This window comes from Pan paniscus, chromosome 3 (genome assembly GCF_029289425.2).
Source record: "Pan paniscus chromosome 3, NHGRI_mPanPan1-v2.0_pri, whole genome shotgun sequence".
In the NCBI taxonomy this organism is placed as follows: Eukaryota; Metazoa; Chordata; class Mammalia; order Primates; family Hominidae; genus Pan; species Pan paniscus.
In genome coordinates this window covers 6,535,526-6,553,006 of record NC_073252.2, presented here as the reverse complement: position 1 = coordinate 6,553,006, position 17,481 = coordinate 6,535,526, and the positions used below count along the sequence as shown (strand labels likewise).

General features: G+C 55.6%; 1 protein-coding gene across 7 annotated transcripts in view; it reads right to left on the bottom strand.

Annotated features, from left to right (window-relative positions):
• WFS1 (wolframin ER transmembrane glycoprotein) overlaps nt 1-11,625 on the bottom strand; it is a 33,533-nt gene extending 21,908 nt beyond the window's left edge. Inside the window, exons 1-2 of one of the 7 annotated variants that reach the window (XM_003816467.5) lie at nt 11,438-11,625; nt 3,683-3,915 (exon numbers count right to left, since the gene is read on the bottom strand). In XM_003816467.5, coding sequence (XP_003816515.2) covers nt 3,683-3,914 — 232 coding nt within the window. In that variant the 5' untranslated portion in view covers nt 3,915; nt 11,438-11,625. Of the gene's footprint in view, nt 1-3,682; nt 3,920-11,437 lie in introns of all 7 variants that reach the window. The other 6 variants (XM_008969529.4, XM_034951981.3, XM_034951982.3 and 3 more) reach the window with 6 other exon arrangements.
• Nucleotides 11,626-17,481: the final 5,856 nt, after the last annotated feature.

Sequence of the window (17,481 nt, the reverse complement as noted above, 5' to 3'; positions counted from 1 at the left end):
CCTTTCCCTGACCCTCAGGGCCCTGCTTGGCCTGGCTGACCTCTTGACACCACAGCCAATTCCTCATGGGTCTTGGGTGCCCCCTGCTGGGCTCCCTCTCTGCCCAGGGTGCCCTTAGTGTAGGAGCTGGGGTGCCTGCTTTCCCCACACCCGAAGGCCCTTCTTTGTCCCTCGCCCAGCAGCTCTGACTGGCAGTGCAGCCTCAGTCAGCATTGGTGGGTGCTTCCTGGTGGCGTGCACCTCCTCCCCAGGGCTCCTACTCCTGTCCGCATCTGTGTCCCTGTGGCTGCCAAAGCAATCCCCCTACCCCCAATGGCTGGGAGGCCTGGCAGATTCAGCAGTCGTGTGGGCTGGCCACCCACTGGGGTCAACAGAAAGGGCATATGACTGCCCCAGAGTCTCACAGTGAGCTGGGCCACCTCACAGTAGGGTGATTCCCTGGTCAAGGCGGTGGCAGCACTGCTGTAGAGACTTGTAGAGATGAGAGTGCTGCTACTCGGAGATGGAGTGGCGGGTACGACTTGGAAAGCTCCCGAATCTCACCTCCTTCCCTCCTTCACCAACCCCAGGCCATGTCCTACTGGTAGACCCGTGAATGACCGAGGCAGCAGGAGAGCTCAGGGCCGCATAGTGGGAAGGGGTGGGGCCTTGGCTGGTGCCCAGGAGGCCTGAGTGCCCGCCAGGGCCACATGCTTAGCACACACTTAGCACAGGCTAAGCACATGATAGCCACAGCACGCCCAGCCTGAAGCTGAGACGATGACACAGTCTGCTTTCCTTCCTCCCACCCGCACCAGGCCTGTCCCTCTGTGCATCTGAGCCCGCCCTTTAGCCCCAGGGCTACACAGAACAGGCCCAGAACAGGCTCTCTGCCAGGGCGTGGACTCGCACAGCAGTGTCATGGTGGCTGAGTGGGGCTGGGCGTCAACTCTACCTCTCTGTGCCTGCTGGGTCACCTAGGACCAGGTGTGACGAGCCCAGCTTTATTCTCTTGTTGAGCAGAACAACAGATCCCCCCAGGGCTGGAGACAACACTGAGGTGATCACAGGACTCACCACAGCTACCTGTGAAGAAACGGCCCCCGCCCATCAGCCCTGGGGCAGCCACGGACAGGCAGGTGCCGGCCCTGGCCCACTGGCACATCACTTGGGCTGCTGTCAAAAATCAGAACAGACAACACCTCTCAGCACATGGGCATCCACACTCCACACAGGACACAGTTTCCCCTCTCAGGGCTGCCATGAGGAGTCCCGCCCTGGCACAGGGACGCCCAAGAGCCTCACAACTCTCTGCGGTCTCCTTTCTAGCCTGAGTCACTGTTTTCTTTACCTGTCTGGGCCCAGGAGCCCCTGAGTTTCCAAGCCCCGACCCATCGGTAGTGGTTCCCCAGGTGGCAGGTGACTTGCCAAGGCCACAGAGCCAGGATGGAAAGGAAGTGTGGGGCTCCAGCCCAGTGACGTTTCTGAAGCAGCCCCTCCCCAGCCTTGCTGAATGAAGGGCTGAAAAGGGGGTCAGTTCCTCAGGGAGGCAACCAGAGAAGGGTGACCCCAAGGCTGCTCTTCTCCTGTTTCCCAAGTGTACAGGCCAAGGAGCAGCTCAGATGGGGCTCCGATGATGCCTCCTCCAGGCAGTCCACCTGATGCCCTGAAGAGTGACGAGGCCCTCCTGGGGGGCCCCTAGGGGACTGCAATGTGGGTTGTCCCCCACGCTACATGAGCCCCAGAATGTAGTTCCTTGTTCACTCCTGTCTCCCATATTGCTCAGGGCTCCTGGAGGGCAGGACTGAGCCTTCACTCCTGTCACCAGGGCCTGGCCAAGCATTGATCTAGGGATAGGCCAACCTGCTCTGTGCACTTCTCTGAGCCTGGGACATGGGGATCCCTGGGCGCAGATGACCTGAGGCCCATAGTGAGCACAGGCTCCACGGTATGTTTAAATCTCCCCTCCACCCTTCACCAACCACGGGACGCTGGGTCATCTACTTAAGCCCTCTATCCCTCGGTTTCCCATCTGAAAAACAGGGCAGCAGCAGAGCCTGCCTCCCAGGGCTGTTAAAGAGGCAAGTGGGCTAATGCCCTAAAAAGATGCCTGGCTCGGGGAAGTGTCAGTTAAATAGCTACCCTTGTTGTTACCTATTGGTATTTCAACTGATGCTCACATACCTATGTTGGCTGGACGGGGGAGCTAAATAACAGATTCTTGCAGCAGCTGCTACTGGCAGGGACCCTGGGCCCTGCCCTCCCTGCGGCCACTGGGCATGCAGGGCCAGGCCTGCTTTGGCCACATCAGTGACCAGTGACTGGGAGACGGGATGCCCACTGCCCCCAGCTGCAGGCCCAGTGTTGGGGGCTGGGCTGTCAGGCGGCGCCCAGGGCTGGCTCTTCACCACCCCCACACTGGAGACCGAAGCCAAACAAACCACAGCTGCTTCCTGACTCTTCTTATCTGAAACACACAGTCTTGGACTCTGTCCTCTGCGGGCTGTTCTCATTACCCAGATTGAAACCAAGCTTCCGAGCCCTGATATCTGTTCCCCTGAAGCCGTGAGGCTGGGCCCAAATCCCGGGGTCAGGCCCTCATCTGCCCAGAGGCCTCCAAAACAAAGCAGAGGAGCACAGTGATCTTTTAAGGAGATGCAAAGACAAACAGGGCCCAGGGCTGCGGTGAGTTTCCAAGGGCACGCCCAGCATAAGTGGTACATGGGAGCCTCAGCGCGCTGCGACCACAGCAGGGAGGCCCCACGGCCCTGCCAGTTGGGTGACTGGGACAAGAAGGAAACCTGGGCCACTCGAGCACCTCGTCTCTCACCTGCTGGGTCTCTTGGGCAAGTCACCTAGACTCAGTGTCTCAGTTTCCCCTCTCAGGACTGCCATGAGGAGTCCTGCAGGCACATGGAAAAGGCTGGTGTACACAGCAGTCACTCACCATGGGTCTGGGGCTTCTGCATGGGCAGGAGGGGCAGTGATGAGCTGGGACCGAGCCTCCCTGGCAGCGGCCTCTCTAGCAAAAGTGAAGGCTGACCGAGGCCTGAGTCAGCTGGAGAAGGTGCCCAGGGGCCGGACTCCCCTGGCTCACACCCACCACCCTCACATCACCACCCGGGAACCAACAAGCCTGTCAGCTCTGCCTGTGAACACCAAGGGCCTCAGCTCTGCTTTGAACATCCAGGGCCTCAGTCAGCTCTGCCTGTGAACACCCAGGGCCCCAGCATCCCACCTCAGGATGGAGGTGAAGGACGCCCGTCCCTCACAAGTCTCCCTCAGGGAGAGGGGAAACTCAGCACCAAGGGCTTCGCCCGCATGTGGCCTCACTCCCGAGAGTGTGGCTGTCACCTCTGGTCTGCCACCCTAGTTGGTTACAGAGGGCCCGTGAATTTACTCCACGTTTGGACGCTGTTGCAAACGGAAGCTGTGAAGTGCTGCAGAGGCCCTGGGAAGAGAAGGACTGCAGAGGAGTGGGGGCACCAGCACCACCTCGAGTGGGTGCCACAAAGGTGACAGGTGCAAGGCTCTGAGGAGGTGGGTAGCCCCAATGGATGGACGCCTGTGCACAGCATGGGAGCTGCACAATGCTGAACTGCAGAGGACCTGGCGGGGGGACCCTCCAGGGGTGGCTGAACCCCGTTCCCACCCAGCTATCCCTGAACATCCCCAGCCTGGGCTTCCCAGCCTGCTCCCTTACCGGTGCCGTCTGCTCGTTCCCGGCTCCTGGTATGCTGGGCCTGGGGTTCAGCGGGGGCCGCTGCGTCTCTAACACTAGGGCCAGGGCCAGCCTGGGGTCCGGGTGCTCGGGGCCTTTCGCTCCTCTCCTGCTCCAACGAGGCCGTGGCATTGAGTCGGGAACGCGCCTGGGGCTGCGGTGCTGGCGGGGGCTGTGGGCAGGAGGGGCCCAGCGGAGCAGTGTTGGAGTCCATCCTGCCTGGAAGAAAAGTCAAGGTCAGGCACATCCAGCACCGGCAGAGCCCGCTCTGGCACTTAAGTGTCTGCTGGAGACAGAAAAGCAGAGGGAGGCAGGTGGGAGCTGCCAGACACTCCATACAGGATCTCACTAACACTCAGTACCGTCCCCATGGGCCAGCACCGCTTCCAGGGAGGAAACCATGGGAGGACACTCACCCACGTGACTCTACAGATGGCACGGCACTTACAGTCTCAGACCTGCACATGCCGAGGCCTGGAGTCCCTTCCTCACTGGGCATGAGCCACACAACCCTGGCCTTCCCTCATCCAAGAAACGGGGATGATGATAGCAACACCCAGAGCCCACCCATGTGGAACCTGGCTGCAGGGGGCTGAATTGGGCCCCACATCATGTGCCCACCAATGTCTGTGAATGTGCCCTTATTTGGAAAAACAGGTCTTTGAAGATGTATTTAAGGATCTTGAAATGAGATCAGCCTGGAGTAGGGAAGCCCTGGCTCCAACAGCTGATGGCCTATAGGAAGAGGAGCGTAACAGAGCCATGCGGAGACGGGTGACAGTGGCCAAGGAGCAGGAGGACCACTGGCCACTGCCAGAAGCTGGACAGAGGCGACGAACTGAGCCTCCCTCAGAGCCTCCAGGAGGGACCCACCCTGCCCACACCTTGACTTCAGACTTCTGCCTCCAGAACCATCAGAGAACAAACCTCTGTTGTTTTAAGCCACCAAGTTTCCAGTAGTTTCTTACGGAAGCCCTAGAAAACTAATACGCTGGTACTGAGTAAAGTTAAGTAAATATGAGAGGGGAAGGGAGCTGGGGAGGGGAGAAGAGGGCAGGGGAGAGAAGAGAGGGAGCCAAATGGGTGGAGCTGGGATTTATACCCAGATCTGCCGCTCCACAGCCCCCACCCCAGGCCCAAGCCACAGCACCTAAGTCAGAGGACTGATGCCCCAGAAATCAACACACAGAGTAAAAAGCAAACTAAGGCAAACAGTGCGGTGGGGGCATCAGAAGAGACTAGAGTGCGCAGAGATCCCGTGACCCGTGTCACGCCGGAGCAAGGGCTTTATTTTATTCAACAGAGGCCCTCACATGCTGCTTAGCAACATGGAAAAACACCACCATCCCTGTAATGAAGGACAACCACCGGCCACAGACACAGAGCTGAAAGCGCTGCAGGATCCCGAGCCCCGGACCCGGATGGGCCCTGGATGAGCGGCGTTAGGGGTGGGATGCAAACCCCTGGCACTGCTGGACCTTGAACCTGCTGCTGTGTGAGGCTGTGGAAACTTTTCCTCAGATTCCCAAATGACCCTCCCAAGCTCAGGGCCACAGCCATCCTCTGAGGCACAGAGCAGGGAGAGGCTGGTAACAGAGAGTCTCGCTCCCAGCCCCAAGCTGCTGCAGCGCTGTGCTCCTGGCTCTGTGCCCAACAGCTGTGTGGTCCTGAGCAGCCCACATCCCGCTCTGCACCTCAGCCTCCTCATCTGAAAATGGGGACGGGGGCAACTGTGAGGACCAGTGAGACCAGACACCATGGGCAGCACGAGGGAGTCCCCTGGCCACCTCTGAACACCCAGCGCTTGGCATGGAGCAGCCAGGTCTGAGTAGGTGCCCAGAGGTCACTTTTGGGGGCAGCTGTGACTAGAAGAGTCAGGAGTGGCCCCAGGCTCCACACACAACAATTTCTGCTCCATTCCCAGCTGCGAATGGGTCCTAAAGATCAGATTGGTGCTGCTCAAGAACTCTGCAGATTTCAATCCACACGTTCCTCCCTTAGAGGGACTGAGCCCTTAGTTTAAAACATCCCCCAGGTGCAAACCATGCATGGTCAAGCACACCGCCCCCCTCAACCCCGTGCATCCCCCAGGTGCACAGGTGCAAACCATGCATGGTCAAGCACACCCCTCCCCACCCCCGCCAACCCCCGTGCATCCCCCAGGTGCAAACCATGCATGGTCAAGCACCCCCGGGTGCATCCCCCAGGTGCAAACCATGCATGGTCAAGCTTGGGAGCCTGCTCCATCCTGTTTCCAAGTTCCCAGCTCCCGGGAACTGGCACCTTCCACAAAAGCAGCCATTTAACTGCACGTGCAGACCTAAGTGTCCCCTTAGTCAGCTGTGGCAGAGAAATACAGGATCGCACGTAGAACCCACACGCTGTGGGCAAATAGAACCACGGTCCTGCAGGCCACCGGACCACCTGAGATGGTGAAAAGTCAGGTCTTCCAATGACACGTGGCCTTGTCTACCTTCTCTCCCATGGTTCCCACTGCCCCCAAGTCAGGTGTCACTTTCTCAGACAGAGAGAGAGGGCACCTTTACTGAGGGCTGACCTACGCCAGGGCACCTCTGCCATCAAGACCAACGGCTCTGTTCTCTGTACTTGTCTTTTCTCATGAGTTTCTCGTATGGCCCTGGAAGGTAGGTCCTATTGTCGTGAGTTCCTCGCATGGACCTGGAAGGTAGATCCTATTGTCATCCCAGAGTTATAGATGGGGAAATGTTTTATCCTTCAACCTCACCCCACTTCACAGACAGGAACCCAGGTGCAGGGAGGGGAGGGACCTGCTCAAGGTCAAACAGCTCCAGGTACCAGACCTGAAATTCAAATCCAGACCTGCCCAATTCTAATGCTTCTGCAAGCTCATTTCTGAAAAAGACGACTTTGAAATCCGACCGCCACTGCACCCTCTGTCCCGGGGCCCATTCACTGCAAAACACTGGCTACCCTTCAACATCAGCACACAAATGCTGACCTTCACACTTCTGTTTCTGCAGGGCCCTCTTCCCGGAATGCCTTCCTACCCCCCTCCCCCAGCCTAGACCCTAAGCACCCTTCAAGTCAAGAGCTCCAGCGATACCTCCTTTGTGGGAGCTTCCAAGCTATGTCTCTCCCGAGTCCCTGTCTTCCTCACCTACTCAGGTAAACACACAGCACTCAGGCGATCACCTCTCCATCAGAGCCCTCCCTCTGCTAGAGGTTACAGTTGGAAGCAACATGGCGTGGGGCGTCGGTTACCCTTACTAGTGGCCACATGACCTCACTGTGTCTGTTTCCCCATATGTAAAATGGGGATAGCACCTCCCACATAGGGGTGCTATGGGGATTACGTGTGTGGCAGAAGAGAAAGCAAACTATTGGGCATTAAAAAAAACTAAGCCGGCCAGGCGCGGTGGCTCACGCCTGTAATCCCAGCACTTTGGGAGGCCGAGGCGGGCGGATCACGAGGTCAGGAGATCAAGACCATCCTGGCTAACACAGTGAAACCCCGTCTCTATTAAAAATACAAAAAAAATTAGCCAGGTGTGGTGGTGGGCGCCGATAGTCCCAACTACTGGGGAGGCTGAGGCAGGAGAATGGTGTGAACCCAGGAGATGGAGCTTGCAGTGAGCCGAGATCGCGCCACTGCACTCTAGCCTGGGTGAGAAAGCGAGACTCCATCTCAAAAAGAAAAGAAAAGAAAAGAAAAGAAAAGAAAAGAAAAGAAAAGAAAAGAAAAACCCTAAGCCATTACTCCCAGGTGCTAAACAAAGGCATGTTCAGTTGGAAAACACTTCATAAAAGGAAATTCAGGAAAACAGATTCTAGCTGGCCTATGTACCATGTATGTCACACTGCAGTTAAAAAAAACTGCTTAAAGTAAAACCTCTGGTTAGTAAGAATGGATGAATACAGGAGGATTAATTTTCAGGTTCCCTGAGGGTTGGCCAAGTCTGGTTTGGATCAAAGGGCTTGTTATTTCAAAACAAGCACAACAATTCCTGGTCATGGTTGGTCACAGGGACAATGAAGATCAGAAAAGATCTCCCGGTGGAAGGAGCTGCTGTCTGGTCCTTCCCTCTCTGAGTCTTCCTGCATGTGATAGCCACTGTGAGCCCTGAGGGCAGGGCTGCAGCTTATCCACTCAGAAGACCTGCTGCCTTGCCAGGAATACGTTAAGCACTTAATGCATGTGGGCAGAAGCCTGAGGCAGCCTGGCCTAGGGCAGGAGCACCATCTAGGCAATAATGCTGTGGGACCTTAGCAAATCCCTCCCCCAGACCCCAGCATCCAGGCATCTCCAGCTGCATCCACTCTGCACCCTCAGATCCCCACCTGCACGGTGGGGCACTCAGCCCCAACTCCCTACTGGTGACCACAGCAATGGCTTAGAAGCCGTCACTGTGCAAGATCCACAAAACCAAAGTTGCTAGCATTCTTTCCTCATGAGCAATGAGGCATATTTTTATCCCGTCCAAACACAAACACCGGCACCAAGGAGTTCAGCTGAGAGGCCGCCACCTGGAGAGGGCTGCAGGCACCATGCATCCACTCAGACCCGCAGCAGAATGACCACACGTGGCCTTCTGCCCTAAGGGCTCTGGCCCTCACCCAGGCCACCCCCATTCTGTTCTCTCTGGGGGGGCAACCCCACCTCCCAAGCCAGTGCCTCAGAAACAGCCCCCGTGGGAAGCCAAGATGATGTTCACTCTCTCTGATCAGTGCCTCTGCCTCCAGGATGCCAGTCCAGGGGAGTCACTGGAGATGCCCTCGGGGCTCACACACAATGTCCATCATATGGCACTTTCAGCACTGTCCAGAAAGGGGCTGGCTATAAAGCCTACACCCCTCCATATGGTGCAACGCTGTACAGCTGGTAAACGTGACCTCGTACATGAACGTTTTGAGACAAGGAAAAGGTGGGCCTAACACTGTTAAGGCAGGATTTAAAGCAGCAGAAGATATTAGCCGGAGTCTGTTTAGGATGAAAACAAAATTTATCTGCCAAAAAACGGAAGAAAACGCCCCCTAAAAAAGATACTTGCTGTCTCTGGGGATAAAGCTTATGCGCGGTTTCATTTTATTCTTCTTTTAAACATATTTCCCTAGTTTTCTATAATGAATGTGTAATGTTTTTGAAATTAAAGCAAATGTTATTTTAAAACCCATCTGTGAGCAAGCCCTAAGGGAGCAGGCCCAGGAGGTCCTGGCCCTGGGATGTCTGCTCTGGCCTGGCCTGACCCAGCCCCCTGGCACAGGGCTGCTCCTCAAGACAAGGACACAAAGCCCTTGATGGATCCCAGGTACCTATTTTTGCTCAGAGTATTAAGGGACAAACCAAGGAACATTCCAGCTCTATCCAATGTGGCACATTCACAGGAACAGAGGGGTTTGAATTGGGACTGCCCCAAGCAGCATTCATGACGGCCATAGTGGCCAAGCCCCCACCACACACCTGGCACCTGCTCCAGGCCTGGCCTGGATGGGCAGCAGGTGTGGACTGAGGGTAGGTCCATCTTGTGCCAAGCACTGTGCTGGGCCCCCCTGCCCTAGAGAAGTCTTGTCCAGGGCCAGCATTGGAGCAGCTTCATCTAGATGGGAAGGGTTAACACCTAAACAGACACCCACAAAGACGGCACAGAAGGGGGCCCTCACTCCACTGTGGGAAGAGGCAGGCCAGTAATCCTGCAGGAGGCCTTGACTGAGCCTTCTGGACAAGCAGGCAGGAGCCAGGCAAGCTGGGAGGTGGCTGGGCATTCCAGCAGGGGTTGTGCCCAGAAGAGGAGGCAGCAGAGGGACAGTGAGCCAGCCTTGTGGCCAGGAACACGCAGGTGGCTGGGAGGTGACTGCTGGAGAGAGGACACAGGAGGGAGAGGCTGAGTGAGCAGCGAGGCTGGTCCCTGAGGGCCCGAAAGAATGCCGGCTCCTGGCTCAGGAGGCGGACCTGACCCGATAGCCCAGAGGGAAGTGGCAGCTGAATAACCAGCAGGGCTGTGTGCAGCCAGGCCCGGATCGGGACCAGGGAGGAGCCTGGGGGTCGTCCAGGGAGAAGCGAGGGTCCTGAACCAGGGCAGGCATCCGAGTGAGGCTCAGGAGCCAGGAGAGACCCAACTGGGAGTGAGGAATGAAGGGCACAGGGGGTGGTCTGGTTTGTGGCTGGGGCTGGCTGGCTGTGGTGGTACCACTTCCGGAAGTAGGGAAGTGGGAGGGGAGGGGAGCCGTGTAGGCATAAAGCTCCCGACCTATTATGATTCTTATTGCCACCGTCAAGGATGGGTGTTTCGGGTCTGTCCGGCAGTGCAGACATCTCTGGGGGTTGAGACTGAGCTGGGGTCCCCTCTGTGACCAGCCCCAGAAGCCTGTCCAGCCCTGGTCCGGGATGGGCAGGGGAGGCCTAAGTCAGAGACGCCCTCCATGCTCTTCCATCCTGGGAAAGAAGGTGAGATGGGGTCTCCCAGCCAACTTTTCCTGTGTCTGCGAAGGGAGGACAAACCAGCAGGCAGGGAAAAGAGGCTGAAATGTGGAGAAGCCTCCCTCCAAATCCCTGGTTGGATACAACGGAGACCCCATGGGAATCACAGACCCTTGGAGACAGAAGTAAACAGGTGGGGACAGTGGCAAAGGTGGCCTCTGGGCTTCCCGTGGGCTCCCTCTCCTGCTGCAGAGAACAGGCAGCCAGCACATGGGGTACCCAGGGCACAGCTCCTTGAGTGATGGATGCTGGCAGAAGAGAAAGCCCTTTACAAACTGCAAAGCCCTGGGCCAAATGCCAGGGGTCATTGTCCAAGGTGAGGAGAGGCGGGGCTGCTTCCGGAGAGATGGGGCAGAGGCCTCACACCAGGCTCTGCCCCATCAGCTTCGTGGTCCTGGGCTGGCACCAAACCCTGCTAAGCCTCAGCTTCCTGGGGTGTCAAATGGGGACTATAACTTGTCCGCCTCAGGCTACTGAGAGGGTTAAATCTGGGTGGTGGGGGGTTGCACAAATGCGACTTCCTTGGAATTCATAACATCAACTGCTAAGTGGGTGAGAGGCCAGGGCGCCATCACATCCAAAAGGGCTGGGCAGGATTCTCCAGAAAGTTTTCGTTGATCAAACAAAAAGCTAATGATCCAGAGAGTGGAGTTCATACGAGGCAGGGTCCAGGTGCTGCCACTGAAACCCCTCAACTCTCTACTGAGGGGCCCCGAGAGGGAGAGGAACTGCCACAGCGCTCCTAAGTGGGCTGTGGGGATTCAGAGTGATCCCTAAGCTGCCCCTCGGGCCGGGCGGGCCGGGTCCCCCTGGGGGACTGAACCCCCTTCCCCCAACAAAACCTCCCGGGGGCCCAGGCGCGTTCCAGTGGCCGGGCGGGCACCAAGGGCGGCCGTGGGTCCCGGGACCGCGGGGGAGGGGCATGACGGGGCAACTTGGGGGGGATGGCGCGGGGAGGGGGCCTGCCCGCCGGCCGCTCCGCCTCTCGGGCCTGCTGTCCCGCCCGCGGCGGGGCTCCAGGCGACAGCGCGCGGGGGACCGGGGCGCGCCCCCCGGGTGACCCGTTCGGGCCCGGAACAGGGGTCGCCTTGCGCGTTGCAGAGTGGGCGGGACCCCCGGCCCTCCAACTTCGGGGACCTTGTCGGGACTTTGGGGCCAGCCACCCATCAGCTCGGAAGGGGAAACTGAGGCCCGAGGCGGACAGTGCCTCAGGGCTCTTGCCCGCCTCCTGCGCGCTGCCCACAGCCACCGCGCCACTGCCCCAGCCCCGAAGTACTCACCGGCCCGTGAGTGGGCCGCACGCGGCGCTGCGACGCCCTGGGGCCTCTGGGCCGGCAGTAAAGTTGTTCGGGAGCAGCTGAACGCGGCGCAACCGGGAGACCTGCGGCCGCGGGGGAGCAAACTGCACTCGCTGCTGAAGAGCCGGCTAGCGCGGCCTTCTGCACGAGGGGGCGGGGCAGGGGCGGGGCCTTCGGCCTCCCTCCACTCCAGACGCGGCCCCCCGGATGCGGCGCCAGCTCGGCCTGCTGAGTGGTCGCTGCAGCCGCCAATCACTCCACACCTCCGCCAATCACGGTGCGCCTCGCCTAGCTGCGGCCCGGCACTCCCCCTGCGTGGTTGGGCCCGAGGGGCCAGAGGGCGGGTCCGGCTCGCCCACAGCGAAAGTTTCCGAGCGGACTCGGGCCCCGGCCCCGCCCCGCCCGCGGAATGTCCAGTTGCTTAGCGAGGCCGCTCGCCTTCTCCTGTAACAGGTGGTTTGGACCCGTGGAAAAGGCTCCGGCCACCTTTCATCCATCACTCCGGCCTCAGCGTCCCCAACTGCAGATTCATTATATTTGCTGTTGCAATATCAACACACGTCTTGAGCGCCTATTCCGGCGCTGCAAGAGAGTCTAAGGGCTCCCCTAATAACAGCAGCAGAGATGGAAAAATGGGGCCTGTTTGGAACGAGTGTCTGCAGCCAAGTATTGCTTTCAGTGCCCAGAATCAAATGCAGTGTAGCAAGCTTTTCACACGGTGACTGTGGGATTCCTTTAAACTGTGTGTGTTAGCCCAGGGAGTGAGCAAGGCTCAGGCAGTTTGGAGACTCTGGGAGTTTGGTTCCTGTCTGGGAGGCGTGGTTTGGAGATGAGGGCGAGGGTCTATCCTTGAGAGGCCCTGGGGAACGTGAGACCCTGCCTGCTCTGTCTCTGGTCCCCACAACCAACCTGAGATACAGCAGAAACTGCGGCTCGGAGTGACTGCCAGAGATAATGCTTACCAACATGTTGGGAGCAAATATTCCAGATGGCTTTGGAGATGAGTTCTGAACACACTACTTCGGAGGACTTTTGTCAAAGCGGCGTAGTTCACGTCAGTCACCTCATTTGATTCTCCAGCTGCCCCCACTGCCCACCCCCGATCCCCAATGTTCACGTGTGACCCTGTGAGGCTCACAGAGGAAGGAAGAACACCTGCCGTCAGCCTCGCCTGCTCTGTCCAGGTTGGCTTAGGGGCTTTCACAGCTTTCAAGGGCCCCCCTAGTGACCCAAGGAGGGAGGTGGCACTGAGCCCATTTTTTATTGATGTGAAAATTGAGGCTCAGACATAGTTATTTGCCCAAAGTCTTGAAGATGTCTTTCCACCTTATCACACACTAACTGTAGAAAATTTGGAGAATTACTAAAAGTAGAAAGGAGAAAAAAAATCACTCAAAGATGATCACTGTTCACATTGTGAGATTTATGCACATTTAAGAAAATAATAAATATTAATGTGAACACACAATCACAGAGAGGCTGAAGCACTTCCCAAACCCTTTGCAGGGGCTCATTAGGCAGAGAGAAGAGGACAGATTGAAAAGTTCCTCCTGTGGAGGTCTAAGGGAAGAGAGGAAGTGCAACAAAAAATCTACAAGATGGCTTAAGGAGCCTCTATCAGAACACAGCAACACTGAACATACTCCATGGAGCTAAGAGACTGAAAAAGCAACAGGCAAATTCAGAAAGAGAAGAGTGGAGGTGAGGACAAATGAGCAAACTGGAAGATAATGTGGAGTAAATGCTTCATGATGTAGAGGAAAAGCACATGAAAATCATCAGGACAAAAAGCAGAGACTGGAAAGACAGTTCCAGGAGGTGTATTGCACAAAGGACAGGTACTCCAGGAAGAGCTGGAGGGGAAACAGAGGTGAGCAAAGTGCCAGGAGAACGTGTCCCTGGAAATCCCAGATGCCAAGGATAAAGAGACGGTCTTGCAGAGTTCCAGAAAGAACAGGTCACATCTAAGGGGAGAAAAGTTGAAGTGGTTCCTAGGGGACTTTGGAGCAATGTCCAGGGACTCTGATGATAGGATCAAGGATCCTTACCATGGCTACTACAGGATTCATCTATCTGGACAAAAGAGAGAAAATATCCATTGTGGCAAGACAGAGAAAGGACCTCAGTGATGTCCCCTTTCAGAGGAAGATATTCAGAGTTCCCCCGTCACCGAGACAGTTCAATCACTGTAGAGATTTCAAGATAGAGCAAACGCTCAGAACAGGAAGTGGTGTTAAGCAATGACCCTTGCAAAATATACAGTATGGCTAATCCCCATGTGCCTGGGATTTTGTACTAGCAATGCCACATAAGGATTCTTAAAACATAAGCTACATGCTGCAAGAGAAAGTTGTATTAGCCTGGAACTAAAAAAAAAATAGAATCTTATCACAGAGAAGTCAGAATATTTTAAGATCACATTTGGTTGAGGGGAGAAGGAGGAAGTAAAAGGATCTGATTTGGTGAGTGGGGAAGGAAAGCCTTATTGGTGGTTGGGAGGGGTGCTTCATTACCATTTACTTTTAATACATTAGCAGGGAAAGATTGGTTTAATTATGACTCTCAGCTGGGGAAGGAAAGCCTTATTGGTGGTGGGGAGGGGGCTTCATTACCATTTACTTTTAATACATTATCAGGGAAAGATTGGTTGAATTATGACTCTCAGGAATGGGAAAGTAGCAACTCACGGGAAAGAAGCAGAGTAGAACTCCTGAATTACTAGGTAGAAGTTGGGGGAGGGGTGGAGGGAGAGTAAGGAAGCAAAATTAAGGGGGAAAGTAAATAATAGCAAGAACAATAAGCTTAATAATAGTAAACATAAGATGAGATAAAATAAATAAAGCCATGGCTACCCGCCTTCGTAACACGGTGAATGGGCTGAATTTCCCATCCAAAGTCTGTAAGATTGGGGCAAAAACTAAAGTCCAGTGAAGCACTATTTACAAGAAACACACCAAAAATATTGAGAAGTAGAAGATCACAGCAGACATTTGAAAAATGGCAAATTACTATTGATAAGGAAGAACGCATGATGGAAAGCATTCACGGGAAGAGTGGTATTATGTAAGGGTGCCAGGCACAATCCACAAAGATTTCATTGTCATGAATCTGAATGAGCCAGAAAATCTAGTAGCCACACACTTAAAGCAGTAACTGCTAGAAATACTAGAACTTATTAAAACACAACTCTGGTGGGAGAAAGAGCCAGCTGTTCAATGCTATCTTTTCTAGGACACCTGTCCTCATTCCCCCAAGAGCTGAGCTCTGCATGTTGCTGCTGAGTATTGAATGAATGAATGGATGGATGGATGGATGAGTCACCTATGCAAGGACTTCATATAAGCTCTTTCTTGCCCATAGGACAATGTCCAAACTCTTTAACCTGACATCCAAATATACCCCCCACAATTCAGTCCTTTGATGTCTGCCCATGATTTTCAGACTCTGCATTCAAGTTCTTGGCCCACTTCCTTCCCTACACCTATTTAAAACCTACTTCCATTTACTCAACAAACATTTAGTGACTTTTGGCCAGGTGTGGTGGCTCACGCCTGTAATCCTAGCCCTTTGGGAGGCCTGGAGGCGGGGGTGGATCACCTGAGGTCGGGAGTTCGAGACCAGCCTGACCAACATGGTGAAACCCCGTCTCTACTAAAAATACAAAATTAGCCGGGCTTGATGGCGCATGCCTGTAATCCCAGCTACTCGGGAAGCTGAGGTTGCGGTGAGCCAAGATCACACCATTGCACTCTAGCCTAGGCAACAAGAGCGAAACTCCATCACACACAAAAAACAACAACAAAAAAAAAAAACACGTGCGGCTGGTTGGGCGTGGTAGCTCACACCTGTCATCCCAGCACTTTGGGAGGCCAAGCCAGGGGGATTGCTTGAGCTCAGAAGTTCAAGACCAGCCTAGGCAACATGGCAAAAACCCATCTCCACAAAAAAATTTAAAAATCAGCCAGACGTGGTGGCACGTGCCCGTAGTCCCAGCTACTCAGGAAGCTGAAATGGGAGGATTGCTTGAACTGGGGAGTTTGAGGCTGCAGTGAGCCAAGATTGCACCACTGCACTCCAGCCTGGGCAGCAGAGTGAGACCCTGTCTCAAAAGAAGAGAAGAGAAGAGAAAAGAAAAGAAAAAGTAAAAGAGATAAGAAAAGAAAAAGTAAAAGAGATAAGAAAAGAACAGAACACGTTTGGGCATGTCGGCCACACATTGGACTTCTAGCACAGCAAAACCCTAGGACTAGCCTTGTCAGCATCCCTGGGAGCCAGGCCCAGGAATCTGCATTTTAACAGGTTCCTGGGGGGTTTGTGAGACATAGGAACATTTGAGACCCACGAGTATAAAGCAGGGTGGTTCATAGTGTGATGGGTCCACCAGACCAGCAACATCAGCATCCAGCATTCCTCAGTCACCTGGACGCCTGTTACGAATGCAGAATCCCGCGCCAACCATGGACCTCCTCAGTCAGAATTTGCATTTTAATAAGATGCCCTTGGGATTTGCATGCACATTAAGTTTGGAGCCAGTGGTGGCATATGCCTGTAGTCCCAGGTACTCGGGAGGCTTGGGCAGGAGGATTCCTTGAGCCCAGGAGTTCAAGACCACCCTGGATGACATAGTGAGACCCTGTTTCTAAATAAATAAATAAAGCAAGCTAGAGAAGCCATGCTGCAAGCTGGAGGTGCTTAGCTCAGGCTATGCACATAGAGCCACCTGGAGAGCTTGTCCTGCCCAGGCCAGCTGGACCAGAAGTCTGCATTCTATGGGGAGTCCTGGATAGGGGTGCAGCAGAGGAACCGCATGGGTGCCTTTGCAATTTAGCAAGGTCTGGAGCTCACTCAGGCCATGTGCCCCATCCACTGCCTCTTTCCTGAGGCCATCCCACCAGGCCTTGACCACGTCTAAGGTAGGAAGCTCTCTTTGCTGCTATACCCCGACGGATCTTCCTAACACAGTGTGACACACAGGGCAGCCTCCCTCACTGTCCGAGGGTCTGAGGGTATGGAAGCTTCCCAGGATCACACACCCTGCAGCTGCTGGGCCGTAGAGCCTCTGGGCTCCCACCCCCCTCCTTCCTCCTCTCCCACTTCCCTGCTCATATCCCACCCTGGGCCCACCACTCCTCCCTCCTTCCCAATTTTCCCTTTATAAACCTGAGTTCCCTGCCCACTCTACAGTCTCCTTGGAATCACAGCCCAAGTGGCTGGAGTTGTGGCTGGTGGGGGTGTCGTGGGGGGCTCGGTGCTGGTCACACGGCTCTGTGTCACCAGGGCTGGTGCCACGTCAGAGGCCCACGCCTGCCAGCACCTCCACACGCACCCCCGTGCACACACCCACCTGCCACACACACACACTGCATTGTCGCCGGGTAGTTCTGAGCCCTCCCATGGGTCTGAGTGGTGATGTGCTCATCTCTGAAGGCAGAGAGCGAACGCCACTTCACAGCCCACAGACGAGTCACCAAGTGCACTGGGAAGTTTCATTTGGGGAATTAAAAAAAAAAAAAAAAAGCCAGGATGCAAAAGCAAGTTTGAGGCAGAAGAAGGAAAATGCCCGTGTGGGGAGAGACGCTGTTCCCAGACCTGCCTGTGTCCCAGTCATGCCCCTATGTCACTGAGCAGTGCCAGCTGAGATCCCCCACCTCCCCCAGCCCTCACCTTCGAAATGGGCCCAGCCTGCCCTGGATACAGGGAGACCATGACAGCAGCCAGCATGGGGCCTGGGCACAGGTCTCAGGTCCCAGGGCTGTGTCACCAGGACTGGACACAGGACACGGCAGCAGCAGGGGCCTCATTTGCTAAGTACATCAATGTGCCCACACCGTGCAGCTGTCATTTCATGCTGAGTCTCTCTTACAAATGTCAGTCACTGGCAGGAAGGGGCAATCGTTCAACACCTGCTACCCGCTCCCTCACAGGTCTCGCTGGGTGCCCTGGTGTGAGGTGGAAGGGTCTAAGGCACACAGCCCCGTACCTGCCCTGGAGGGGCTTGTTAGGTCCGGAAGCTGGAAACCCCAGCC